This window comes from Gavia stellata, chromosome 4 (genome assembly GCF_030936135.1).
Source record: "Gavia stellata isolate bGavSte3 chromosome 4, bGavSte3.hap2, whole genome shotgun sequence".
Taxonomy (NCBI): domain Eukaryota; kingdom Metazoa; phylum Chordata; class Aves; order Gaviiformes; family Gaviidae; genus Gavia; species Gavia stellata.
Window position 1 is genome coordinate 43,258,990 of NC_082597.1, and position 27,541 is coordinate 43,286,530.

The window sequence follows — 27,541 nt, forward strand, 5'->3', positions numbered from 1 at the left end:
TATCACAACAGGCCCTGCTAAAAAGTTTGACCCCACCTTTCTTATAAGCCCCCTTTAAGTACTGAAAGGCTGCAATAAGGTCTCCTTGGAGCCTTCTATTCTCCAACTCTCTCAGCCTTTCTTCATTGGAGAGGTGTTCCATCCCTCTGATCATTTTTGTGGCCCTCCTCTGGACCCGCTGCAACAGGTCCGTGTCTTTCCTGTGCTGAGGACTCCAGATCTGAACGCAGTACTCCAGGTGGGGTGCCACCGGAGCAGAGTAGCTGGGCAGAATCACCTCCCTCAACCTGCTGGTCACGCTTCTTTTGATGCAGCCCAGGATACAGTTGGCTTTCTGGGCTACGAGCGCACATTGCTGGCTCATGTCCAGCTTTTCATCCACCAGCACCACGAAGTCCTTCTCCTCAGGGCTGCTCTAAATCCCTTCATCCCCCAGCCTGTATTGATACTGGGGGTTGCCCCAACCCAGGTGCAGGACCCTGCACTTGGCCTTGTTGAACCTCATGAGGTTCACATGAGCCCACTTTTCGAGCTTGTCCAGGTCTCTCTGGATGGCATCCTGTCCCTCAGGCATGTCAACCTCACCACTCAGCTTGGTGTCGTCTGCCTTATGTTCATTAAACTCCCAGTGCATTTCAGGCACAGGACTAATTGTTACCAGTTAATCAAGACTTTAAAGGGTGTAGGGTTATTAAATCACATGTTCATTAGCTATCAGTGAGATGCAGAGACTGTGGAGAGGCAAAGTGTGTTTCTTAGCATTGAAAAATCGGCTAGCAAAGTAAGGGACGTGTTTCCTTCTGGACAATTTATTGCTGTGGAGTGAAAACTTTATACCTACATCTTATTTTCTAGGCTTTAAATTGTTTCCTTTTTCTTCCCAAAAGATTAAACCTGTTCCAAATTGGCCTATTTCAGCTGTTATTACAGGCACTTGCCAAGTTGCAGTATTTTACATGTATTGCAGATTTGTTTGATTTCCTTACAGCGCCTTCACTACTGCACCACACCTAGGGGGTAAGTCTGTAAACTGCTCCTTCACAGCTGTCAGTTTTGAAATGAGAAAGCAACTGTTGGAAATAAGACAAGTTTCATGCTCCCCTCCCACCCAAATTTGGCATGTTATCTATGAAATTAAACTGCTGTCACATCCAGGGTTAGAAATATGCAACCAGAGATGGGGGAAAGGCATAAAGTCTGGCGTCTCATGTTCAGGGTGAAAATGAGAACTTTATTTATTTGGAAAATGGAGGAGGTCTGACTAAGGCAGACCTTTTCATCCCCCGGGAGGTCCCACGATAGCAGCCTTGGAGGTCACAGCATTTTGCAAACAAGCAATGCAGCCTTTTGCCCTCTGCCTGGCAAAATCGCCGTGCCCTCTGAGGGGAGTGGGGGGAAGGCTTCAGGCTCTTGGAGCTTAGGCCAGTGCTGACTGACACCATTAAGATTCATTTCATCGCTCCAGGAGGCCTTGGAGAAAGCGCTTGAAAAAAATACCCTAAATTCTCATCGCATTTCGGGTGCAATAAATGAATTTGGAAAGAATCTGGATGTTAATGGCTACTGCCCACATAGATCTTCTCAGAGGATCACAGTCAGCATGGCTTAAATTTGCCTCATTTTTGTATGAAGCCTTTCTTTTCACCCCTTTACATCCTGAGCTATTAAATTTTAAATTATTATGCACACCATGGACCCTTGCTCAGGACCTCTCTGGGCTGGAAGGAGAAAGCATTGCTGTGACCGAAGCACCTCTTGTGAAACCCTTCTTGTGGCCCAAGACAGCTGGTGAAGACCTGCTTCCCTGGACGTGGTGGGAGTGGGGTCTGCTCTGCCGCCCGTTGGAGGCTTCCCTTTTGCTACTGCTTCTGACCAGGTTTGCTGGCAGCATTCAACACCTTCCAGCATCAGAGGGTTATTTTTGTCTTCCAGCTGGCTCTGGGCTGCCCAGCCCAGGCTGTGGAGCATTAAGACTTTTATCCACAATGCCACTGCTTTTAATTTCCCCTTTCTATAGAGAGAACTAAATCAGAGGGAGTTTGATGTTCCCTTCTAATTATTTTTTACTTCAAAAGGGGGAGTTTTAAGCACACCAGTGAGGATGACAACTACTAGAAGCTACAGCCCTCCTCCTTCGTAAGGGAACAACGGCCATGGTCCTGCCATGGACCAGCTGGAGCTGGCTGAGGGCTTGTTAGTGCTCCTCATACTATATTTAATCTTCTTAAACTTACTATCCTTCCTCTGTCAGTTGAAAGGAAAAGTTAATATTGGTGAAGTCACAGGTCAAAAAAACCTCCAAAACAATATTGAGTGAGCTGCTGAGTTTTCATTTTAGAAATGAGTTTTGAGGAACTCGGCCAGTCGCAACTCACAGGCGTTTTGCAGCCGTTGCCGGTGGCAGGGGACGTTAACTCATCTCATTTATTACGGGCGGGAAGGGGGCGATACTGGACTTGCTGAAATCAATAGTGAACCTGCCATTGATTTTAATGGGAGAAAACTCTGCTTTGGGTCAAGCGGTGCCTTATGTGCATGGGCGTGATTAGAGAAGGGGAAGAGAAAGGGAAACAGGGCTATGGCCACGTTCTCCTCTCCTGTTTTTTACAAGCCATGGGTGGTTAATAAGCACGCACAAGCAAACGCTGGCTTCCACCTGTGGGAAACTGGCCTCTGCGCCAGGGCCTGCCTTGCTCTTGGGTGCCTGCGGCCGGCGGTCAGGCAGGCATTGCTGCCATCCTGCGGAGAGCCAGGCCGAGGGACGGCTGCAGGGCTGCGGAGTGCCTGGGGCAGGTCCCACAGTGGTGATGGGATGGGCCCCCATGGTGGTGGGGCTGGGGACCACCTCGCATGGTTTTGGGCCAGGGCCATTGGGTGTTTCCTGGCCAGCTCCAGGACTTTCAGAGCCAGTTTGCATTGCACTGGTCCAGCTGGAGGGGGAATCGTGCCCGTGCTGTGTAAAACAGTCAGACACAAGAGCTGCTGGGGCGAACTCTAATCTTCTGCTACGCATTCGGTACTCACACCCAAGAGGGACTGGACTGCTCACCTGGACGCGTGGTGGATGGATGTTTGTTTTCAAGGGCGCTCTTCATACTGAAATCATAGCCTCAGCCTTGGTTTTAATTCCATTTTTATTATGTAAAAGTTTAATATTTTGCTAAAAGATAGTATAAAAAAAATAAATTCAATCCAACTGTGTGATTGGAGTAAAGCTATATGCAGACAGCTAAGAAGATGGCTAGAGAGCAGGAAAAGCAGGACATCTAATCACTGAAGAACAGTTATAAACAGCAATAAAATTAATATCTATATTAAACTAGCAGTGCAAAGATACAAACTGGAAGCAGCTTTACATTAAAAATACAGCTTTTTAAATATAGAAATAGCACCAATTTACAAAAGACAATCAGAAATGTAAACGTGGCAGGTAGATTCAAGTATAAGTTACACGCTCACCCTCCTCAGCAACTGTCTTGGGACAGAAAGGTTTTACAAACCCTGCAGAACATCCTGGGTACGCACTTCGCCTCAGTGCAAACACAAATTCTGCTTTCCCAAAGCTACTTTGCTGATGAGTTGTTCCTAGTTTATTTTAATTCTTAGCTTTCAGTGAAGGCAAAGACAGGAAAGGTAAACTCATTCCCTCTTGACAACCAGCCCTTCCCCCTTGCCAGTCTAGCTCAGCAGCTCAGATACTGCAGGTAGCGTTGATCCCTTCACTGCCCGACTGCTTCGGTGGTCCCACTCCTATTTTAGTGAGAATTTTGCATTGACAAAAACGAGACAGCATGTCAACCCCCTTCTCCCAGGCCCAAATCTGCTTTCGCAACCATGACCCATCAAACAGCTTTGATTGTGAGGGAGTTGATCCTCATTTCCAGACCTGCTATATTTATGGAAACTCAAAACTGGAAGCAGAAATTGGAAAACCGAAGATCCATTTTCAGTCCCTGCATTTTCAAGTATAGTTAGGTTAGTTATGGCACAGAATAACATTACTGACAAAGCAAGGCAATTTTTGCGATGATGCTTCAGCTGGAGCAAAGAGCCAATATTAGCTCTGATCCTCATCTCTGCTCCCAGCTGCCATTTCACTAAAAGTCTGCACTGTACTAGAGAGGAAGAGAAAAGACAGGGTTGGGAGAATCAACATCCACCATGTCATCCTGAACCCTAGCAGCCTGTTTCCAGCCCCACAAATGCACGCTAGCAAAAGTGCAGGGGAAGCACCGCGTCAAGTACACATTGCTTTTCAAAGTGAAGTTAATTTAAGTGGGCGTATAAGAAGAAATAATTCAGAAGCAAAAACTGTAAACTTTCACAACTGTAGTGTAATTAAAAAACAAAAAAAAAACCCTTAAAATTTAGCAGTCTGAACATTTCTCTTTACCACCCCTGAAATTTCCTATGATAATTCTACTATAGATTTTCTTTCAATGAGGGCTAACCAGCCTTTCTTATAAGGCTGTTATTGGTCTATTCTAAGGCCACATTACTCAAACTCCCAGTTTCACTAAAATTCTTTCTTAAATTCCATTTTCATAATACATTTCATTATAAAAATAAAAAAACCTCATCAAATTCCCAACCCCCAAAGTCTAGCCTCCCTTAACCAATGAAGTAGCACATTCGACAGTGTATCTACCCTTGGATAACCAGTACCAGTACCAACGAGAGAAGAGCTGGTAATGCTGGCCTTTTATGTTTGCTAAAAATCCAGAGTAACGTGATGTCCACAGCAACACTTTCTGTCTTTTAAACAGGAAACCGCACAAATTTGATTGCAGATTGCTACACCAGTGAAAACATACCCAAGCATAAGAGCATTAACTCTTAAAATTACGTCCTATATTATTAATAGCACCACCCATTATTTGAGGACTCTGAATGTTAACTGTTAGAATTTTCTTCCTCTTTACCTTCTCCTAAGGAATACAGATCGTTTTTTCCCCCCTTCCAAAATTTATGACTCCTGCTCTTTTCAGCTTCTTTTTATGATTTAGATAGATATGCACCAAAAGATAAGATCTCTCTTTGTCTTCCAAGTACGCTCAAATGCACTATTAACTAGTTATGAAATTCCTGTAAGTGAAGAGTTAGGCACTTAAGTACGTACCCCTTAAGCAGACTTAAGTAAACCGCGAAGTAGGCACTTAAATAGACTCAGGTTAGACTGAATCTAATCATGTGGTTAATGACTTACCAATGTTCCTTGGTCATAAAATCTAGACTATATATTTAACAGGAGATGAAATCTTAGCACAGCCCTCTCAGTGGCTTGCCACTCTCAAATTACTTTGTCAAACTTATTTAAGGAATCAGGTTTTGTATTCTTTACATCTAACTTGTACATTTTGCTCAGAGTAAAAGGAAAAAAAAAAACAACCAAGGACTAATACAGTTCATTAACACAATTATAAAAATGTTAACATTCACAGTTATTTTGGTCTTAATATTTTTCACATGTATACATTCAATCATATTGTGTTATTATTAGTTTTTTTCTAACCACAAGTGCTGGGCAAATTGTACAACAACCAACTGACATTCAAGTAATCCTACCCTGAGAAAATCTGTTATTCTGAAGCTGCAAAATAACTTTTTTGCACTAAATCCCACTCCAACATACAAAATAAATAGCAGGAGGCTGCACTGCAGAGGCAGGATTTGACAGATTGGAACCAGGGAAGCAGTTGCTCTCACAACTGCAAGAGTTTATAATTTTCACCACAGATTTACTCAGGGTAAGTAGAGTACATGCAAAAAAAATGCTTACCCCAGATAAGTGCTAGACATCTCACTTAAAACCATGAATAAAGAGCCCCTGGGGACTCTAAGGAAATCTGTTTGCATCTCTTCACAGCAATAAAGAGAGTATTCCAAATTAAAACCACAAATACAATTTGATGGCCACAAGGCCATGTGAAGCACAGCATCTGAATTCAAATCAGTACTGAAGGAACAATTCAGTAAAAGGTTTTCAGTACCAGGGATGATTTGTGAAGAAGGTGGTTAACAGAACTGGTGGGTGAATAGATAGCGGGGAAGCATGCCAAAAGGGATGACATTTTAATGCACTCCTCTTGCCAGGTAAGAGCTTGTTCTCTTGTAATTGATAAAGGGTCCTATGACAATCTGCCCACCCTTTGCAATAAGTGGTGTTAGTCAGGGCTCGTACTAGAGATTTCCAGTCTCCTCTGCACAGAGCTGGCATTTCTGATCTGGTTGCCTTCATTTTTCTTCCATGCAACAGGGTCTCCAAGACTTCCAGGAGTTTTGAAAAATGCCTCATGACGTGCAGGACGAATGCTCTTGGGAGTGAGGGGAGTTGACGAAGGCTATTTGTGAAACAAAACCAAAGTGATTCAGCAGGGTTTTCTCAAAGCCTATGTGCAAGCACACAAACAGAAGACAGCTTGTACATATTAAGCCCTGTACCCTGCTACTATAGGGAACCACGTCACACATCCTTTCAGAAGCTCCACATGAAAAGCTACAGGCTTTGCCCCTTCTTTTTGTTTTGGAGCTGTCTGCCAGTACATCATTGCTGGAAGCTGAAAGCCTCTATCTCATTTCCAACTTAAATGTATTCATGACTAGTTCATACTCATTCATTCTTATGCCAATCTTGTCCTTTAGCTTAAACAGCTCTTTCCCTTCCTTGATGTTTTACTCACTTTTGTTATTTGTTAGCATCAAATCAGATCTAAAATTAAGTCTCCAAAACCCTGGCCACTTCTGTTTTAAATGCCACTCTACTGGAATCTCTAATGCTAGCATCTGCAATCAGACTGGCTGCCAACCACTCTCTATTACAGCCTTTTTCTAAAGCTTGAACAAGATAAACATAAAATAACATTCATAAAGCTTCCAAAGTTCAATCTATTTGTCACCGCATTAGACAATAGCAAAACAAATCACAGATTTAAGAACGTAAGTTAAAGCAGTGCCAAAATGTTACTGCTAACAGTTGTGGAGACCCAGGTAACACAGTGTGACATGACTGTTTTACATCACTCATTGTACTCCAGATAAATAAGTCCTTCCTCACTTTTTAATTTCTCATTTTTTTACTGGAAAAGTCTGTTTCTATGGTAGATTTTAAAAACCATCTTTATTAAAAAAGATAAAAAAACCCACAAGAATTGTTTTCCCACAGTTCTGATGCTGCCATTAAGTTTCCATTATTTAGTGAAGAGAGATGAGAACAGGGGTGAGCAGGTAATCCAGGACACTAACTAGCTGAGAAGTGTTATAGCCAGCTGACTCCTGAGTTATGAAAAACAATCCTCCTGTCCTCCTAATATGTTTCTGTAGCCACTGCATAACACACAATGATGATATCAAACGGGGAAAAAATACTGACTTGGATTTCTGGGGAAAAAAACCCTGTAACTCATTTTCTTCTCTATTCCTGTAAGATTTTTATGATTTAAAAATTCCTGTAAGATTTTTAAAGCTCATCCTCTTACCGTTCAGGGCTAGACATGCTGTGCTGAGCTATGTCTTTAACACTCTCCCAAGCCCTGCCACCACTACAGACAGACATGCAAACTAAGTGGAAGACACCAGCTCCCAGTGTGCCAGCTTACCACTCTGACACACCAGCACCAGCCTGTTGCACAAGCTGCCTTCAGTCCCAGTGAGCTGGCACCACTGTTTCATCGTCACTCAACCACCTTTCACTCTTACCTGCTGCAGCTTCAGAAGGGTCACGGGATGCCCCATACACACAGGGGAGTCCAGTTTAACAGCACTGCAAGACCTTGTGAGCACAGGACTCAGGTGCAGAGCGGGGTGAGCTGGTTGCTGGGGATCCACCGAAGGCACGGGTGAGACCTTGGGTGTAACCACTGCCGTGGTGCCTATGAAAACAGGCGTTGTTGATGCCAGGCCAGACATACTGAAATTCAGGGAGGCAGCAGCTGAGAAGGAGCCATCGGGAACTGGGGAAAGAGGACTGGTGATTGTGGGAGAACAGACGAGAGGGAAGGAAGCCAAGGCTGCTGATGGCACCACGACACAGGGGACGCTCAGAGAAGGTAACTGGCTCGCAGCCAGGCTGATAGCACCAGGGGCTTGGTTTGCAGAGAACAGGAAATTAAAACTGCTTAATCCTAAACCAAAGAGAGAAAAAAAGCAAGGCATTAATACAGTTGACAAATTGGAATTAAGCTATTATAACTTCATCTAGAACAGGAAAGAGGGATGACAACAAAGAAAGAGACAGGCTGCCCAGGACAAACACTGTGACAAAAAGAAGAAAAAAGAAGGAAGAAAACTGTCACAAACCTGTAACTCTTTGATCAAGCTCACTTTCCCTACCTTCCTCCATCTCGCCCCCTACTGCCTGTTCACTATATCTGCATCCATTTACTTTTCATACTAAGCACCAACCACACACCACACACTTTGCTGTTTTCTGCTTCTAACATCAGTTACAACCAACATCTTGGCTAAACAAACTCTTTTTTCACTAACAGGAATTATATCCTCTGCTATATGAAAACATATTCATTGCTTTTAATAAGTGTGCTAGTTTTGGCTGGGATAGAATTAATTTTCTTCGTAGTAGCTAGTACGGGGCTGTGTTTTGGATTTGTGCTGAAAATGATGTTGATAACACAGGGATATTTTCGTTATTGCTGAGCAATGCTTACACAGAGTCAAGATCTTTCCTGCTTCTCACACCACCCCACCAGCGAGTAGGCTGGGGGTGCACATGAAGTTGGGAGGGGACACAGCCGGGACAGCTGACCCCAACTGACCAAAGGGATATTCCAGACCATATGATGTCATGCTCAGCATATAAAGCTGGGGGAAGAAGAAGGAAGGGGGGTACGTTCAGAGTCATGGCATCTGTCTTCCCAAGTGGCCATTAGGTGTAAAGGAGCCCTGCTTTCCTGGACATGGCTGAACACCTGCCTGCCGATGGGAAGTAGTGAATGAATTCCTTGTTTTGCTTTGTTTGTGTGCGTGGCTTTTGCTTTTACCTGTTAAACTGTTTTCATCTCAACCCACGAGTTTTCTCACTTTTACCCTTCCGATTCTCTCCCCCATCCCACCTGGGGGAGTGAGTGAGTGGCTGTGTGGTGCTTAGTCGCTGGCTGGGGTTAAACCACGACAATAAGAAAAAAAAAGGAAAATGCCCACAAAGGTATACCCCAAAGGCACCAATTTTCCTGAGAATGGCTGAAATACTGTTTTGAAACACAAGCTGCTCCAATCCCCAGTTTGTCTGACCTTCCAAAACACCAGGATCAATATTTTCATACTGAGCATCTCAATCCTATAAGTGAAATCCCATAGACCCCACTCTGTGCCACAAGTGAATCAAATACTAAAGCAGTAGTCATGGAAATCTGCCACACTTATCCTGTTCCCACAAAAGTCTCCACTCCACACAAACACAGGCACGAAAAACGGTGGACAGGAAATCCTCTTGTAATATTTTCAGCTGCTTCCTCTCCATCCCTACTGTGTCCTACAAGCAGGCCTGGCTACACTCCCAGTGCCTCAGTTTTTGTGGGGTTATCCCAACAATGCACGTGACAAGACACCACAAAGTTCGTAGATGACTCAATTCACCCACACAGGGGAATACTGTTGCACTATTCTGGCCACCTTACTACCAAACCTAGACTTCCAGCTCCTCTGAGTTTTGAATGCTGGATAGATGTCTTTTTTGCAGCACATAATTCAAGCATGCAAAACCCACATTATTCATTTCTATTAACGTTTGGGTACCTCAGAAAAATGCCTGTATTTTTAGAGAAGCAACAGTTCATCTGGAGATGAATTCAGAGCTATTAAACTACTACAGAGAACTGCTGACAGTTTTTTGTGCCAAATATAGACTTAATCACCTATCTGTAGGTCTCCCTATTTGTTCAGTGAACAGATGCAGAAGTTTGGGTCCCTCTAGATATCACAGCTGTCCTTACCAGCAGTAGGCTGAACATAGAGATACTGTGGTAGGAAAGGTTGATTGGCATTTTCTTTAGAGATGTGCTCTTTTCCTGGAGAGGGTTCATCAGGGTCTTCATTCTGAGACCGTTTTTCTTGCTCCTGAGAACCTAAAGGCTTAGTAGACTCCTTGTCTGCAGCCTCTGGAGCAGCAGGACTTGCGAGGTCAAGATGAAAAGCTTCTAGATGTACAGCAGACGTACAGCCACTTCCTGGGGTAGATTCTGCCTTGGGTGACTCAGGCGGCTTCTAAGCAAAAAAATAAAAGAGGAAATGAAGAGTCCAAACTGAAAGAACACAGTGCGATGTCTCTCACGCACCTTCCTCAGCTACAGATTAAAACATGCATCTGTGCAAAGGAGCAGCACAAAACTGATTAGCAAGTCATCAAGTTAAAAATTTTGTTTGAGAGTTTGAAGAGCCATATTAGTGATGCCTGAGTCCTGTGCTGTAGTTCACTTTCAGTACTTGGAGACACTAGATAAGAAATACCTGAGCTTGGGGATTCATTTCTCTTTATTGATAAGGAAAAACACCTGTTTCAAATGGCTTATATTCAAACACTGATACGACCTTGAGCCTGACCCCTATTTTCAGTAGTTAAGAGAACCCTGAGATAGCTGCACTTCCCCTTCACCATCGTCCTTCTCTCACCAGCCTGCTGTGGGCAACACTGGGCTTGAGAGAGAGGGACTCAAGCTGGAGTTGGGGGAAAGTACAAATCACATTTGCTGTAGCTCAGTGGAGTAAGCAATGTTGCTGCTGTTTGAGAAAGCCCAAGCTAACAGGGGACATGAGGAGTAATAGTCACATTGATTTCTTGCCCTCTGGCAGGCTGTTTGGTTGAAGATAATGATCAGAATACTGATTACAAAGAACAGCTAACCATCACTTCACTATGCAAAGCAATCACAGTCCATTTTCCCCTGGTAGTGTGAAAACGTCTCCCAGTTAATGCCTGTACTTCCTGGTGCAGCACCCTTACAATTTTATTAACATGTGGGAGGCAGCATTTGTGTCTGTCACAAGAGCAGTGTAATGAATTTTCACTTCTGAAAACACTGTCTTGGGCAAAAGTCTTTCCTTGCTAACAGGAAGCCTAAGTGATAATGAAATTCACTTATTTACCTTGGGTACTACAAGTGAGAGGGGCACATCACTCTGTTCCATGGTCTGCTTTTTAGCAGCTGGCTCTTCATCATCTACAGGTGCAGAGGGAGATGCACAGTTGTGGGAGCTGCGTTTCTGGCAGGCAGCTGGAGGTACAGCAGCCTGAGCTTCAGCCCTCCTGTTTCCCACATCTCCTGTGGTGGGCTTGGTCTCCCTCAAGTTATTTTCCTGAAGACCGCCACACAACATAAAAAGGGATGAAGAGGGGAAGCACAGGAAGGGTTGGTTGGGGAGCAGGGTAGGTTTTCCATTTTCTGTTTTTGAGGCTGCTGGCGTGGAAGGATGTAGAGCTTGGCTGCTGATGCCATTTGGCAGCGAGTGGCTTGGCACATCTGCTTGAACCACAGGGAAAACTGCCTGAGGCAAAGGGTTAACACAAAAATCAGAGTCCCCAGGAACTGGAAGAAGGGAGAGAGGTGAGGTTATGCTTGGGTTCCTTGCTGAATTTAGTATTGTTTCTGTGGCAAAAGCTTTATTCCTAAAAAAAAAGTAATGAAAAGAGGAAAAACATTAAGTCCAAAATTAAACCCCCATTTTATCCTTAAAAGCAAACAGGTATATTGTGGACATAAATGTGGGAAGATTCCCCCCTAAATCACTACTTTTGCACAGTTTACAAGGAGGGTCACTTTTATTATCTCTAATTACACAGAAGCAGACTTACCAGTTTTTTGGCAGAACAATAATGCTTTCAGTTGCACTTGACTAGACTCAATCATTCACAAATGAATTCAAATTAGGATAGGTGTAGAGAAGACCTACTGATATGACAGAGAGGCTTTTCCATGGAATCATGATTTGCTCAGCCTACCTAGACACCGGGTCAAAGGAGGCAGGGATGACCTTTATAAACACACATGAGATGAAGAACTACTAAAGCTAAAGGACAACAGTGGTACAAGAACAGGTGGGTATAAATTGGCCGTGAAAAAAACCAAACAGAAAGCCACACTGAGACCTATCAGCATTAAAATAGTAATAACGAGACACTAGCAATTTTCTGTTTCGGTCCTATCAATGGAATCTAGCCTTGAACTAAACATGAGAAGCACGAAGCTGAAACTGGACAGGAGTTAAGACCAACCCACCTAGTATCTTCCTCTATTTTCTGCCTGCAGACAGCTGCTAGATTTATCATTTTGGAGCAATATTCATCTGAATTCACAATACAGGCTGAAAGAACAAAGGAACATTCAATTAATAACAGGTAGGTTTACCAAGCATATTTTGATACTGGCCATATAAAATAATTGATAAAATTTTTCTATCCTGGCACATTTTTATAACATCCACTAATCAGCTAAAGCCAGAACCTGCAAGACACTCAGAACTATCAGTCCCACTGGAGAGGTGCTCGACATCATCATTTCCTATAACAGGGAACTGTGAAAAGTCCTGTAATTGCTTTACCTGTTTTAACAGCTATCCATTACATTGTTACAGTAAATTCCACTATATTAGGAACCATAGAACAAAGCAAGGTTTTGTGGCTAAAGAATCTTTCTTTATCTATACCAAATTTTAACAGAAGAAACTGTAGTATAGTTGCAGTTAGTGAAGAACAGAAACATTTACCAGAAAACAAACTGCAGATTCAAGGCAGTATGGCCCAGATTCGTATCATCTAACTTCAGGCACGTGACTGAAGGGTACAAAACAGAAGTCTCATCGCATGGACAGTACAAATATAGGCACCTCCCAAGGGTAATTCACATATTTAATCAGGCTGATTCAACCAATTGAGTGCTTTGAATTGGCGGGCCCACATTTGGGCAGATCCAGCAGGATACAAAAGTACATGCTTCCTTAGTAGTTACCTTGCCTCTCTCGACGTGGGCTGTTGGGCTCAGAACTGACTTTCCTTCTGGTCCCTTCACAAGGCTGTGTGCTGTTAAATGAAGCATGACGTGTAAACCTTTGCTTTCCGGTAGCACAGATCTGATATGGGGCACAGGCTCCACTCTGTGTCCCTGGCAGAGGATCAGGTGTTGGGCTATGCCCTCTCAGCTCATCTGTAGGAACATAATTTTGTACAACAGTCCTTCAGGGAACACAGCTCATCATTTAGGCTTCTGCCATGTTACCGAACTTGGCCATAAGAGAAGAAGTAACCTCTATACCATTCCAGATCCCACAACACTGAAGCAGACCTAAGTTTGGTATGCACCGATAGACAAGGTAAGGGCTTCCCTCCTTTCCATTCCATTGCAGCTACAGCTACGCTCTGGTGTGTGCACCCAGGAGGAGAAGGGGTACTAAGAAGGCATTAACACTATCCTTCACTTTTACTTGGTCCTGGCACTGGCCCAACCCGAACACATTAGCAAAGACCTTTCCTTTGTTCTGGCTTCTAGCCAAGAGTCAGCAGCTTACAGAGATGCTTTGGCCCACCACCTCCTTCTTTGCAGACAAACCTTTTGTTCAAGGGTACATGTGCAAGAAACAGCCCTGCTCTACCTTGGTTAAGTCCCCTTAGAAAGACAAGCGATTCACTGTCTAGTTATGACAGAATTACTTAGATTTTGCAACCCAGAAAAGCTGTGGACCCAGATTTGGAGATGTCGGCATTATCTGCCGTTGCTCTACAATTCATATAGTTATTCATACAGGTATGTAAGTCAGGGTAAAAATACCAGCGAGACACAGCATCCTTCAACATTCCTCCACAGCTCCAGCCCTTGAGTGTAAAGTCAAACAAGTGCAAATATTGTGCTGGCCAGCAGTTAATAATCACAGGGTGGACAATGAATGCTGAGCCATTCTTTATACATGGAAAACAACTTATTACCACTTGGGAAGGGATTGTCAAAACAAAAAGAAAGGAGATGCAAGCTACACAAGTTACCGGTCTTTCCAGGGAATTCCACAGGCCCAATCCACTTGAAGGCTGGTTTGCGTCCTCGTTCCTCCGTGACGTGGACTTTCTTGATCAAGCCTAGGCTGGTGAGAACATTGGCAATATCATACAGTCTTCGTACCTTTGCTAACAAGAAAGGGCAGAAATAGTCAAGACAGTCACATTTACAATGCATACAGCACATACTTACATGGTAATTTCATTCCAGAATATCACCACAGCTTTCATAGATGAGGTGGGTAAAATCAAATTGGGATTGATTTAAGCCACCTCCTATGAAGCCTGCCATGCCAGCTCCCACCTGCTTGTCACCACTACTTAGCTGCTCAGGTTTAAGCTCACCTACCTCATTTTGATGGAAACAGGTTAGGGAGCAATTACATCATCAACTTGCCCAGAAAAGGCAGCTACCTCCACATGCTATAAAGACAAGCACCTGGGGGCAAGAGGCACATGAGGGCACAGCTGATCACAACAGGACACGTATTTACCATCTTAAAAGTGTAACACTCTTAGGAAAATCTCTGTGGCTCCAATAAATAACATGTTTGAGTTGAATATGATACCCAAATGTTGTCCAGCTAAACTTCTCACATCCTTCCCGGTATTTGGAGTAGAATCTTAAGAATGAATTGCAAGTACTTTATTTTAAAAGTACTTTAAAGACTTAAAAATAAAAATCTTTATTTTAGAAGAATCATTTACTAATGCTGAGCTTTTCCATGTTGTCCAAGGGATCTAAGTACTAATCCCCACTAACTGAAAAGCGAACTGTGCCATCCAGCTGTGAAAGATTTCTGGGATGAAAAGGAGAAGTAACATTTCTGCAGAGAAGAAAATTAATTCCATTAAATTAAACAACATGTTTCATTTCAATAAGTTCTGAAACGTCATTCACAACAGTACAGAAAACAGGGTTAAAGTATGAAAAAAATCAAACAAAAAAAAAGGTTTTTCTTCATTCTGAAGCTAAAACTTGGAGATAATTGTCAAATTGACTCTTCCCCACCTCAAGCTCTGTTTTCACAAACTGGCATTTGCAATTAAAAAACACCCAAACCATACTTCAGCAAAAGATTCCTGACCTGCTCTTGCCGTTACCTACTGGTGTCAGTCCAAACACGCCCCCGTTTTCTTTACTCACTGACCAATTGATTTGTCTCTCAACAGCCAGCTTACTTTTAAATTTGCTGTGGTCCACTGTATCCTGTGTTTCTTCTATCAGTATCTTTGCTGCGATGTCCAGAGTGACTATCTTGGTCTTGGAGATAAGGAACAGCATGACAAACTTTTGGCTCATAATCCGCAACGACTTGTCCTTTCTGCTGTTTGCAGATGCTGTGTTACAAATAATACCCAAGCCTCTTAGCATATATGTCATCCATCACAGCCAGAAAACTAGCAAGTAGGTTTCTCACACACAAAAGGGGTAAAGTATTTTCGTGTCAGGAAGCAGAAATCTTTTGAAAGGCAGCAAATAACTGAGTAATGCAGACAGAAGTCTCTCTTCAAAAGGCAATAAAAATTAAAGCTTGCAAAAATAGCTTTTAGAAAGCCAAGATTCCAAAGCTGATTCTATGTTATGTTACACAGTTTTGCACCACTATGATTTTGTGACTCCAATGGACTTTGTACCTTAAAACACTATATATTATATTGGCAGCATGCAAGCAGTGGACAAATGGAAGATGGCACCTTCTGTCAGGATAAAGCATTTACTGTCAGGTATGGGTGGGGAAAGAAGAACTGGAGTGCCTGGCAGAAGCTTCTGCCAGTCTGTAGGACAGAGGGAAAAATCCATCGTGAGACCTAAGCTAGGGACAGGATAGAAGGAAGAATTCTGTCTTGTCAGCATTGAATTCAGCACCTTTTCGCAAAGAATAATTTTTTATTATTTAATTTAAAAGCAAAGCAAGGGAAAAAGTCACATAATAAACTGGAGAAAAAGACTTGTGTCTTGTGTATCACATCACACACATTAGTTCTCTTACCAGAGGTGCAATCTGGTTCTGAAAAGTCCAGTATTGATCTGTCTTGAGAAACTGGAATAGTTTCCCTTTTCCGTTCTCCAAATTTGCACTCCAAGTCCTGCTCCTTGTGCTGGAAGAAGGTCATTAGCTCTCCATACTGCAGCTCTCCTGCTTCCTGAAGCGTTTTCAGAGTCTGACTTAGGTTGTGCCGGCCATGCCAACAGTACTGGTTCTTGGCCACACGGCTAACCAAGTGCAATGATTCCAGGACATTCACTATATCGTAAATTCGTCTCCGCTCAACTCCTGTTTTAAGGGGGGGGGGATAAAAAAGACATAGATGCTCATCTAGTTTTAATGTGCTCTTCAGCAGAAGTGGAACAGAGAACAGGCTGTTCTCTAATACTGAGTGTTCACAACACATTTTTCACTGTTTACCTGGATACATTACATTAGATCCATCTAAATTTGCACAATTAAGAACTGACTTATGTATGGCAAGCCCCATGGTATGCTGTTCTTTGTCTACTTTGTTAACTGTTGGCCCAGTCATGGCTTCGGCTTTAAGCATCTACATTGTGTTTAGAAGAACTGACTGCAGTCTGCCCAGCCCCACTCACTCAAACCTATCCAGACTGTCCTGAGGTTTTCAGAGCACTTTGACCCTTCTTGTCAGAGAGCTTCAGAGCTCAGACACAGACCTGTACACAAGCCTGTGTGTAACAGAGGACAGGAAAGGGTCTGAGCCTGGCACTGACACAGGGTAGATATAAAAGCCCACTCCTACAGGAATCAGTGGGAGTGTGTCCTCCACTTGCATTTCCAGTGGCACAATTACTTGTTAAGCACGTACCAAGCAAAAGAATGTCAAAGGCTTCACAAGGTGCAAAGCAGTGGAGAATGAGATCCACTGTTCCCAAATGCAGCAGAAATGAGTCCTCGGTGCTGGCTGGGTCTGCACCAATGGGAAATCTATGAAATATGTCCAACTTGGGTTCAGCCTGACTGACGTGAGCGAGGTTGGGGACTGAATATGAACAGGCAGGTGACTCTGCTCGCTGTCCTGAGTACTTGTGTCCAGGGCTGTTTGAAGCACGGCTGTTACATATTACACAGTGCACTATACGCTGGTGGCATCACCTGCACCAGAAATCCCATAACAGCTGAGCAGAACAAGTGCCAGCCAAAGGGAAAGGTTTTGAAAGACTTCCCTCCAGAAGGCAAGGCCTTGATGCACCTGTTTACCAATCTGGAGAATATGGATAATAATTACCAGCCTCAAATCACAGAATCACAGAATCACAGAATCACTACAGTTGGAAAAGACCTGTAAGATCATCAAGTCCAACCTAAAAAAAAAAAAAAACAAAAAAAAAAACCCACCAAAAAAAAAAAAACAACCAACCACCACACAACAACAACAAGCCACAACACACCAAAAACCAACCCACCCAACACCACACAGCACCATGTCCATCAAGCTACATCCCACAATGCCACATCCACACGCTCCTTGAATACCTCCAGGGAGGGTGACTCTACCACCTCCCTGGGCAGCCTATTCCAATGTTTCACTACTCTCTCAGTAAAGAACTTTTTCCTAATATCTAGCCTGAACCTCCCCTGGCGCAACTTGAGGCCATTTCCTCTAGTCCTGTCACTAGTCACTTGGGAGAAGAGACCAACACCCACCTCTCTGCAACCCCCTTTCAGGTAGTTGTAGAGAGCGATAAGGTCTCCCCTCAGCCTCCTCTTCTCCAGACTGAACAACCCCAGTTCCCTCAGCCGCTCCTCATAAGACTTGTGCTCCAGACCCCTCACCAGCTTCGTCGCCCTTCTCTGGACACGCTCCAGCACCTCAATGTCCTTCTTGTAGTGAGGGGCCCAAAACTGAACACAGGATTCGAGGTGCGGCCTTACCAGAGCCGACTACAGGGGCACAATCACCTCCCTACTCCTGCTGGCCACACTATTTCTGATACAGGCCAGGATGCCGTTGGCCTTCTTGGCCACCTGGGCACACTGCTGGCTCATATTCAGCCGGGTGTCGATCAACACCCCCAGGTCCTTTTCTGCAGGGGAACTTTCCAGCCACTCATCCCCAAGCCTGTAGCGTTGCCTGGGGTTGTTGTGGCCGAAGTGTAGAACCCGGCACTTGGCCTTATTGAACTTCATCCGGTTGGCCTCAGCCCATCGATCCAGCCTGTCCAGATCCCTCTGCAGAGCCTTCCGACCCTCCAGCAGATCAACACTCCCTCCCAACTTGGTGTCGTCTGCAAACTTGCTGAGGGAGCACTCTATCCCCTCATCCAGATCATCAATGAAGACATTAAACAAGACTGGTCCCAAAACTGAGCCCTGGGGGACTCCGCTTGTGACCGGCTGCCAACTGGATTTCACCCCATTCACTACAACTCTCTGGGCTCGGCCATCCAGCCAGTTTTTTACCCAGCAAAGAGTGTACCTGTCTAAACCACGGGCCGCCAGCTTCTCTAGGAGAATACCGTGGGGAACAGTGTCAAAGGCTTTGCTGAAGTCCAGGTAGACAACATCAACAGCCTTCCCCTCATCCACTAGGCGGGTCACCTGGTCATAGAAGGAGATCAGGTTGGTCAAGCAGGACCTGCCTTTCATGAACCCGTGCTGACTGGGCCTGATCCCTTGGTTATCCTGCACGTGTCCCGTGAGCGCCCTCAAGATGAGCCTCTCCATAACCTTCCCCGGCACCGAAGTCAGGCTGACAGGCCTGTAGTTCCCCGGGTCCTCCTTCCGACCCTTCTTGTAGATGGGCGTCACGTTGGCAAGCCTCCAGTCATCCGGGACCTCCCCCGTTGACCAGGACTGTTGATAAATGATGGAGAGCGGCTTGGCAAGCTCCTCCGCCAGCTCCCTCAGCACCCTTGGGTGGATGCCATCAGGCCCCATAGACTTATGAGTGTCCAGGTGGCATAGCAGGTCGTTAACTGCTTCCTCCTGGATCATGGGGAGCCTATTTTGCTCTCCATCCCTGTCATCCAGCTCAGGGAGACGGATACCCTGAGGATACCTGGTGTGGCTGTTAAAGACTGAGGCAAAGAAGGCATTAAGTACCTCAGCCTTTTCCTCATCCTTCGTGACAATGTTCCCCGCCGCATCCAGTAGAGGATGGAGATCCTCCTCGGCTCTCTTTTTGTTGTTAATGTATTTATAGAAGCTTTTTTTGTTGTCCCTCACGACCGTGGCCAGGTTGAGCTCTAGCTGGGCTTTCGCCTTCCTAATTCCCTCCCTGCATGACCTAACGAGGTCCTTGTATTCTTCTTCACTTGCCTGCCCCTTCTTCCAGAGGTGGTAAGTTCTCTTTTTTTCCCCGAGCCTCAGCATAAGCTCCTTGTTCAGCCAGGCCGGCCGTCTTCCCCGCCGGCTCTTCTTACAGCACATGGGCACTGCCTGCTCCTGTGCCTTCAAGATTTTCTTCTTGAAGAAGGTCCAGCCTTCCTGGGCCCCTTTGCCCTTCAGGACCGTCTCCCAAGGGACCCTCCCGACCAGTGTCCTGAACAGGGCAAAGTCTGCCCTCCGGAAGTCCATGGTAGCGGTATTGCTCACCCGCCTCCTTACTTGGCTAAAAATTGAAAACTCTATCATTTCATGGTCGCTAAGCCCAAGACGGCCTCCGACCTTCACTTCTCCCACCAGACCCTCTCTGTTCGTAAACAGCAGGTCAAGCAGGGCACCTTCCCTGGTAGGCTCGCTTACCAGCTGCGTCAGGAAGTTATCTTCCACACACTCGAGGAACCTCCGGGACTGTTTCCTCTTAGCTGTGTTGTACTTCCAGCAGACATCCGGTAAGTTGAAGTCCCCCACAAGAGCAAGGGCTTGCGACTGCGAGACTTCTGCCAGTCGCTTGTAGAACGCTTCATCGGCCTCTACGCCCTGGTCGGGTGGTCTATAACAGACCCCCAGTAGGATATCCGGCTTGTTGGCCTTCCCCCTCATCCTTGCCCATAAGCATTCAACCCCGTCGTGACAATCATCCAGCTCTATACAATCAAAGCACTCCTTGACGTACAGAGCCACCCCACCGCCTCTCCTTCCTTGCCTATCCCTCCTGAAGAGCTTATAGCCCTCCATCGCAGCACTCCAGCCATGCGAGTCGTCCCACCATGTTTCTGTGATGGCGACCACGTCATAGCTGCCCCGCTGCACGATGGCTTCCAGCTCCTCCTGTTTGCCGCCCATGCTGCGTGCATTGGAGTAGATGCACTTGAGCTGGGCTATCGGTCTTGCCCCCGACAATGGCATGTCACCCCTAGGCTCACCTCTGGGTAGCCTGGCTTCATCAATGGATATTAGGATAAACAATTAATGAGTATTTCCAAGTATGTGGAGATGCTGGAGTGAAACATACTCCAGAAAAACAAGAGTGCTACACATATCCTGGTGTCTGTCAGGCACCAGCAGCACAGCCCCCTTTGTGGTCTTTCTATAGGTCTCCAGTGAGCAAAGCAATATACATTTGCAGCAAAAGCTGTATTACAACCATCATTTGTTACACAGAGAGCAGCAAATTCCCAGAACAGACACATTTCATTTTTGCTACCTCTTTTCTGTTAAATACTTGAGTTCTAAATGTAGATACAACAATTATTTAGTTTAAGTCCAATTTTGTAAAGCCCTTCCTAGCTAAGAGACAACCTATCCAAGGACCTGGATCTTTTTGTTGTTGGTGTGACCTGGGTGAGTCCTCTCTCCCAAGTTTTATTACTTCTCTCAGATATTTCATTAATCTTTTCACTAAGACCAAACCTAACAGCAGACCCAGCAAATAGGCTACTCGATAACTTCTTGCCACCCCAATACAACACATTTTCTCATTCTATTCTTGCAGGTCTCCTGGTAAACTACCCTCACAAGACAGTATTTAAAGCTAAGATAGCCTTGGTGAATCATGAGATCTTGGAAGATATTATGTCAGGCACATTACCAAAGTCAGGCAGTAAACCCAACTGCATCTACTAGTTTGCAATTGTTTCCCCAAACATTCCATTTTGACAAAATTTGTTGTTTGTAAGTCCTCCTCCAAAGGGTTTGTAACTCATAACTCCTTCAGTCTTCAGCAAATTGAAAATTTAAGCAACTGAGTTGGTAAACAGCTGGAGGATAGGTCCGTCTAGTAAAAAGTACTGTCAGAAAGCAGATTTTAAAATGGTAGTGTTATCAAGCAGTAAAGACACTTAGGAATATTAGGCATTTCCAACTCTTGATTAGTATGATTAACAGAGCATCCAGACCCAGGGAAGGGCAGACGTTGTACTCTGCAAGGATGATCTTTTGAAGGCCCTCCTGTCAGGTTACCCCAGGTGATCAGTTACCCCATTTATGCAGGTATACATACCGAGAATTGAAGCCACTTCATCCAAAGAAATAGTAGTTTTTTCTGTTGACAATGGATAACTTGGATAGCGAGCTAGAAACTTTTGGCACAAGAGTCCTAAGCTTTTCTGTTTTCTGCTGGGCCTCTGTTTTTCAAATTCATCAACCGTGCTGTCGTCTACCATATCATACTGTTAAAAAATAAATGTTAACCCTTTAGTGCAGAGCTTTAGAAGCAAGGCATAGCCAAGTGAGGCCTATTTCAGATGGTAGCAATATTTAAGCTCAGACTTTCTAAAAAGGAAAAAAACATGGACTCCTTGCAAGTGCAGAGCCCTTGGGTGACACACTTTTGCTTGCAAGCTCTTTCTAATTCATCACACAAGAAATCTACAGAAAAACTTTTACCTGCGAGATCATAAAATAATGATTATGCATAAGGAAATAAAACAGTAAGACCAAACACCCAAGACTAGCAGATGGTAAAATCCTACTTGGAAGCAATATTTCTTTTTGAGAGGAGGAGGAATATTCCCTCAAACACCTCCGGCTCTAATAAACTAGAAGATGTACAAGCCATAAAAGAGTTCCTCTTTCAAGATATTTTACTGCCCTTTACAGTGCCTCTATAACTTTAAGAAAATGGGAGTTGGGGGAGGCGGGGGGCATGATGCTAAGAAACTATAAAAGGCACCACGCAGTCTCTGAACCTTAAACTCAGTCAAGCTGTTAGCTTAAGTGAACTCTGTAGAATAGCCTGAATATGGTCTTTCTGTCCCTGAAGGGAAAAAACAACCCAACAAAACTGTGATGGTAAGACTGTATGAAAAGCTATGTTTATTTATTATAAAATGAGAAAGATGGAGGATTTTTCTGCAATGGTAACTTTGGGGTTTTGCTTTTGTGTTAAGAAAAAAAAAAATCTTGCCCTCTGGCAAAGAAAAGCTGAGAGTGGTGGCAGCTGTTGAAACCCGAGTTTCCTTGCTTATGAGATCTTAACTGTACTTTGCTCGTTGTGACTAAGTGACCTTGTGGCAGGCTGTTGCTCTGATTTAATTCTTTGCGTTTTATATGGTATGGAAATAGTAGTATTCTTTCAGTAACATTTTTACATCTTTTGTAAGTTAACTTTCTGTGTGGTGAAAATTATTGCTTAAGTTTTACTAACTAGAAAATTTTTGAACCCTTTATAGTAGCCACCCCAAAAATGCTATATGATCTTAGCAGGCTTGGAGTGGTAATGAACTAACCTTTAACACTGACTATTTTTTACTTACTGGAAGCTATTTTAGGAATTATCTTTACAGAACTGTTTGTTCCTTTATGATGATCTAAACTGGAGAATTTTCCAGACTACTGTCACTGTAGATGCTGTAAAATCTACATTTGTAGAGTGATCTGTACTTATTGAATGATGCTTCTCAGTAGGAGGACCCCAGCACTATATTCCTCTCACTGAAATCACCAAGGAAGGATATTCTACAAAAAATAATCCAGGAGAAGGAAAGCAGGGGTTGGAACAAAAAAAAAGTCTGACAGAAGAAAACTGTAATAATGCTTATTATGCCCTGACATCACCCTCTCCACGGATGTACTTCCTAAAGTGAGACAGGGATCAGGCCCTACACTACCTGAGTCTTGACAAGTAAAAATCTTCCAAACACTTTACCATGCTGTCTGACTACTAGTTTGGGGGCTGGGATGGAAAAGGGGAGACAGGTTTTAACTGACCACTCTGCGGGGCTACTGTGGACAAGGTATAAGATTTCCAAAGTATGTTGAAAAATATGCCCTCACCATTGTTGAAATGCTTTTGAAAATGCTGCCTGTCTATTTAAAATGATCTGGCAATTTTCTTTCTAATGTGATTCAGAAAATAGCATCAGAAGTACTTAAGTTGGGGAAAATAACACATTTAAGCTCTACTTCCTCCACTATTCTTTTAAGTAATATTCAGGCTCTTGAGGGGTCTCAGGTCAGTTACTAGTAAGACAGTTACTTTTAGTCTTTGAAAGTCCTGCTGCTAAGCCAGTGCTGCATAGGCAACCGTCCTTGGGAATGTTTTATGATTCTGCAGTTTTCCATAGGGAGGAAAGGACCATTGGAATAAAACTGAGGCACAACTTAAGGAAGGTCTGAGACCTAACTGAATATAACGTAATTGTGTTCTGAGTCTCACCTGTAATGAATCAGGTGTGTCGCTCTGCTTACTGTTTTCTATGGGTCTGAAGAGCTCTTTCTTCTTTTCCCTGTCCCTCATGTCAGGGCTAGCAGCACTAACAAGCATCTTCAGGTTAGCAGTAGGGGTCCAGGGATCAGGCTGAGGTCTGTCAACAAGCTTAACAGGTGTAATTGGATTTCTTTCCGGGGTGCAACCTTTTTGCTTTGATAAATCAACTGGTTCATTCTTAATGGGAGTCTTTGGGGCCATCCTGGATCGATCAAATATGTTTTCCTATTAAAAACAAAGTTCTTTAGACACAACAGGAAAGAAAACAGTCCAACAACCAATTTCATAGTTCTTATGAAGGTAGTTGTAGTGACTCATGCCTTAGCATTCATAGATATATTTAGCACAGTTTTTCTGCCTTTGTTGAAAGCGGTAAAATACTCTACATGCTACTGTACTGGAGACAGTATATATGAGATATTGCCCTGAATTACAGAACCTGAAGTCAACCAGTCAAACTTATGGCCTATTAGGCTTTTAAACTCTGACTGTTATTACAAGACAGCATTCACCCATGAACATAAATCACCAAATTGGATCGAAACTGAAATAATGCATTGATGACGTTACACTTGCCAAGAAAACACATTGTTCTGCTTGAAAGGTCCCTAATGAAAAGCCATGCTGGGGATGCAGCTCAGACTGTCATAAAATGTCAAACTAAAATGAATGTAACTTCATGTGCAAGCAAAGCAAGCTTTGCATCTGCATTATCTGCTGCTCGAAACAACGAAGAAAATCTCCATAACTATTCCTTGATTACAGTTAAGAGCTGCTAGAAGGAAAAGCCTAATTCATCAGCTGATTTTTATCATTTTTTGAATGAAGCTCAAGTCCCTCCAGTCCCTAGCTGCAATCAAACTTTTTTTGTATTTCATCATTGGGTCCAATTTTACCCCTTCCTCTTACTGCAAGAATTATCACTGCAGATCAACTATTTCAAGGGACTGACCAAAGTAAGCATCAATGGTATCCTTGAGCTGAGAGATCTGTTTCTGAGGAACAACAGACACTACTTCACTCTAGCCTGTTAGTGCAAATAGCTCATGAAGACTAAAGGAATGAAGTAGACAAGATGCCATACTGGCTTTCTTTGCAGGATATCAAAAACTGAGGTCCAGGTATACTAAGTCTGGCACAGAGCAGGACTTCCAGAAATGCCCATGCAGAAAGTTGTACTGTTTCTTTTTTGCCCAGGGAGACCAGCGGTTCTGTTCTTAGATAGTCCAGCTATCACTTAATTTTCCTCAATACCCTACAAAAAGGACACCGTGTTTTTTGGAACTCTAGCTAATATTGCTCAGTGGTTTCTAGATTTAGTCCCTTGAAACGATTGTATGCACCTTGAGTGAAGTGAAAAGAAAGCAAAGTGGACAGATCATAATCAGAAAGCTAGCAGAGCTTATAACTTGCTGCAATTGGGAGTGAAGCCTTTTGAACCACAGCAAACTGCTTTTAAACTATGAATCAGGCTTGAAGTTGTTACCTCTTCAGTCTAGCTGTGGCTTTTTTGGTGTTGGTCTCAAACTGAGCAAGTCTTCCTGCTCAGACTAAGATTACCACTTCATTTTTTCAAAGTGAGTTTTAAAAATCTAACATGACAACTTTGAGGCTGGTTATTGTTATTTTGTGCTGCAAGAAGTACAATTCTGAAATGGAATATAGCCTGAATGAAAACGTTAAATTACTATTGATTTGCTGTAAGAACTTTCCCAGGTTAAGTTTTGCCTTTTCTTTGGAGCAATTCAGCTATCACTAACTGATATAGATTATTTAAATAGGTGATTGCAAATATGATCTTATCAGGTACTGTCTAGCTAGAAAGAACTTCTACTAACAACTGAAGCTGGCTTTTAGTAGAGTAGTTCTGTAGCATTCAAACTGGAAATTAAATTGGCACATCAAAAGCATTGCGCTCTGAGCACTGATGAAGAACGTTTCTTCATACACTTGTGAATTACCCAAAAGGATGTAATAAATAATATCCTTTTACAATTAACGGTTAGCCAGTTGTTACTTACTACACTGTAATAAAGAGGGGTCAATTTACAGGCCATGGTACTTCTTGGAATATATGTTCACATAGTATTGGCACTCAATATATTCTTGCAATTTCACATTTGGCAGTGAATCAACACTTAATCCATAATGGAGAAAGTCTGCCTTCCCCTCAAGTTCCTGTTCACTATGGCTGGTGCTAATGGAACTGCAGTGAGGGCAGCTGACGCAACCTGCTGTTCTACTATCTCAAGTTTTCATGTTTGTGCAAATATCACAATGAAAAAAGTAGTGGCACTAATGAGAAGCACATGTCTGCTATCAACCTTTCAGATCTTTATTTCCCGAATGTCATAACTGCCTACTAAGGTAAGAAATGCTTTTAGCCCTTCTCCCTTTTTTTCAGTAGCTGCAATGCTCTATGAACTCCTACCGGTATTCCACAAAACTGCAAGGGCAGTTGGTAAAGTATGGGATTCACCTTGATCCAAGCACAGACGGCTTACAAATCCAAGAGGACACAAAAGGCTGGCTTAATGACCTTAGTATGTAAGCAGGAATTGAAACAAATCTCTGAGATAATAGGAGCTGAGTTTGACAAGAACTGTGTGATCTTTGGAGGACTCAGATTGAGCATGGACATGGATCAGAGGGATGGGATGAGGACTGGTTATGATTCAGGTCTAGTTCAGGAGACATACTGAGCAAGGTATGCCCGAGGCTAGATATCTTGTCCCCTGGCTGGTGGGGCAGGAAGGGAACGATAGGCTTGTTACTCGCTGAGTGGCACTGCTTAGCCTCTTGACCTGGGACCACCACTGTATGGATACAAGCTGGAAGGCAAGTATAGCAGACACACACATCAGCATGCTCAAACTGCTGCTCAATAACAGGACTATACTATTCCCATGTCATGTCAGGCCTGGTATTGGTTAGCTTTTGAAGGGCGAGTCTGTACAAAAGCCCCTTCCACATTACCCAACAGTAGCCATTGGGATGCTTGAGATCACCTAGTGAGTTTTACTTCAGTGAAAACTAAAAACTGTTTCCCGGGGACTAATGTCAGAGTGTAGTAATTTCACTTAGTGACAACAGGGACATGATTCATGGTTGTTTTACTAGAGTGTCTTTTTAATGTTATTAGTAGCACCAGACCCCCCTATGCTCCAAGTGCCCACAGGAAAGATACTGCTGTACAGACCAACATGGCAGGGCAGACCAGGTGCGGTGGCCCGACGGGCAGGACCCCAAACACTGCCATCGGGAGCGAGAGGGACACGATCGGGGGCCGCCCGCCCGCCCCGCCCCGCCTGCGAGCCCCCCGGGCCGGGGCTGTGTACCCCTGCACTCACGGGGCTGGGGCGCCGCGTCCCCAACCCACGGGGGGTGGCCCAGCCCCCCGCAGTCCCGCCGCCCCTCCGGGAGGTTCGCGCTGCTCCCCGGCCGGCGTGATGCTCCGCACCGGGACAGGCGGAGTAACGTGTGAGGGGACCCCGCGGCGCTGGGGACAACCCGGACCCCTGCCTGCCCCCCGCGCCCGCTCACCTTCTGGGCCGCCGCCTCCGCGCGGCCCCGCCGCCCCGGCCGGCCGCTCGCCAGGTCGCGCAGCGCCAAGACGCTCACCTCCATCTGCAAAGCGAGAAGGCGCTTTTAGCCTGGCCCTTAAGAGGAGCCGCTCCCGTACCCGGCGGGACGCGAGGGGAGCGCAGCAGCTCGGGGCGACGCTCCCGGGGAGGGGGGCGGCCGCCGCCCCGGCCCCTGCGGCGGCGGCGGGAGGCTCCGCGCCCTCACCTCGGCGGCGGGCGGCCCGGCGGGCGCGCGGGGGGCGCGGGGCTCTGCTGCTCCCGCCAGGCGCCCTCGGACATCGCTTTACAATCCAGCCAATCAGGCGCGGCCCGCCGGGGAGCCCTGGCCCAGCGTCCGGCCAATCAGCGTGCGGGCAGGCGGCGCGCGGCAACGGGGCGCGGGACGGGACTCCCGCCCGCGCGGGGCCGCTTC

General features: G+C 44.7%; 1 protein-coding gene across 1 annotated transcript; it reads right to left on the reverse strand.

Annotated features, from left to right (window-relative positions):
- Nucleotides 1-6,128: 6,128 nt before the first annotated feature.
- E2F7 (E2F transcription factor 7) lies at nt 6,129-27,172 on the reverse strand. The gene is made up of 12 exons (XM_059816883.1): nt 27,089-27,172; nt 23,495-23,770; nt 21,338-21,506; nt 15,988-16,272; nt 15,176-15,334; nt 13,985-14,122; nt 12,957-13,151; nt 12,228-12,312; nt 11,098-11,617; nt 9,948-10,218; nt 7,696-8,120; nt 6,129-6,341 (listed from the first exon to the last, which is right to left on the reverse strand). Exons 1-12 carry the CDS (start codon nt 27,170-27,172, stop codon nt 6,165-6,167), a joined length of 2,784 nt encoding a protein of 927 aa, XP_059672866.1. The 3' UTR covers nt 6,129-6,164.
- Nucleotides 27,173-27,541: the final 369 nt, after the last annotated feature.

Bases quoted from the DNA above. Each gene is read 5' to 3' on its own strand.
- E2F7 (XM_059816883.1), bottom strand. From the start codon at position 27,172: ATGGAGGTGAGCGTCTTGGCGCTGCGCGACCTGGCGAGCGGCCGGCCG. The intron at 14,123-15,175 runs GTAAGCTGGCTG...CTTTCTTGTTAG, and splicing joins GGACCACAGCAAATTTAAAA to CAAAGGTACGAAGACTGTAT. The intron at 10,219-11,097 runs GTAAATAAGTGA...TTTTTTGCTTAG, and splicing joins TCTCACTTGTAGTACCCAAG to AAGCCGCCTGAGTCACCCAA.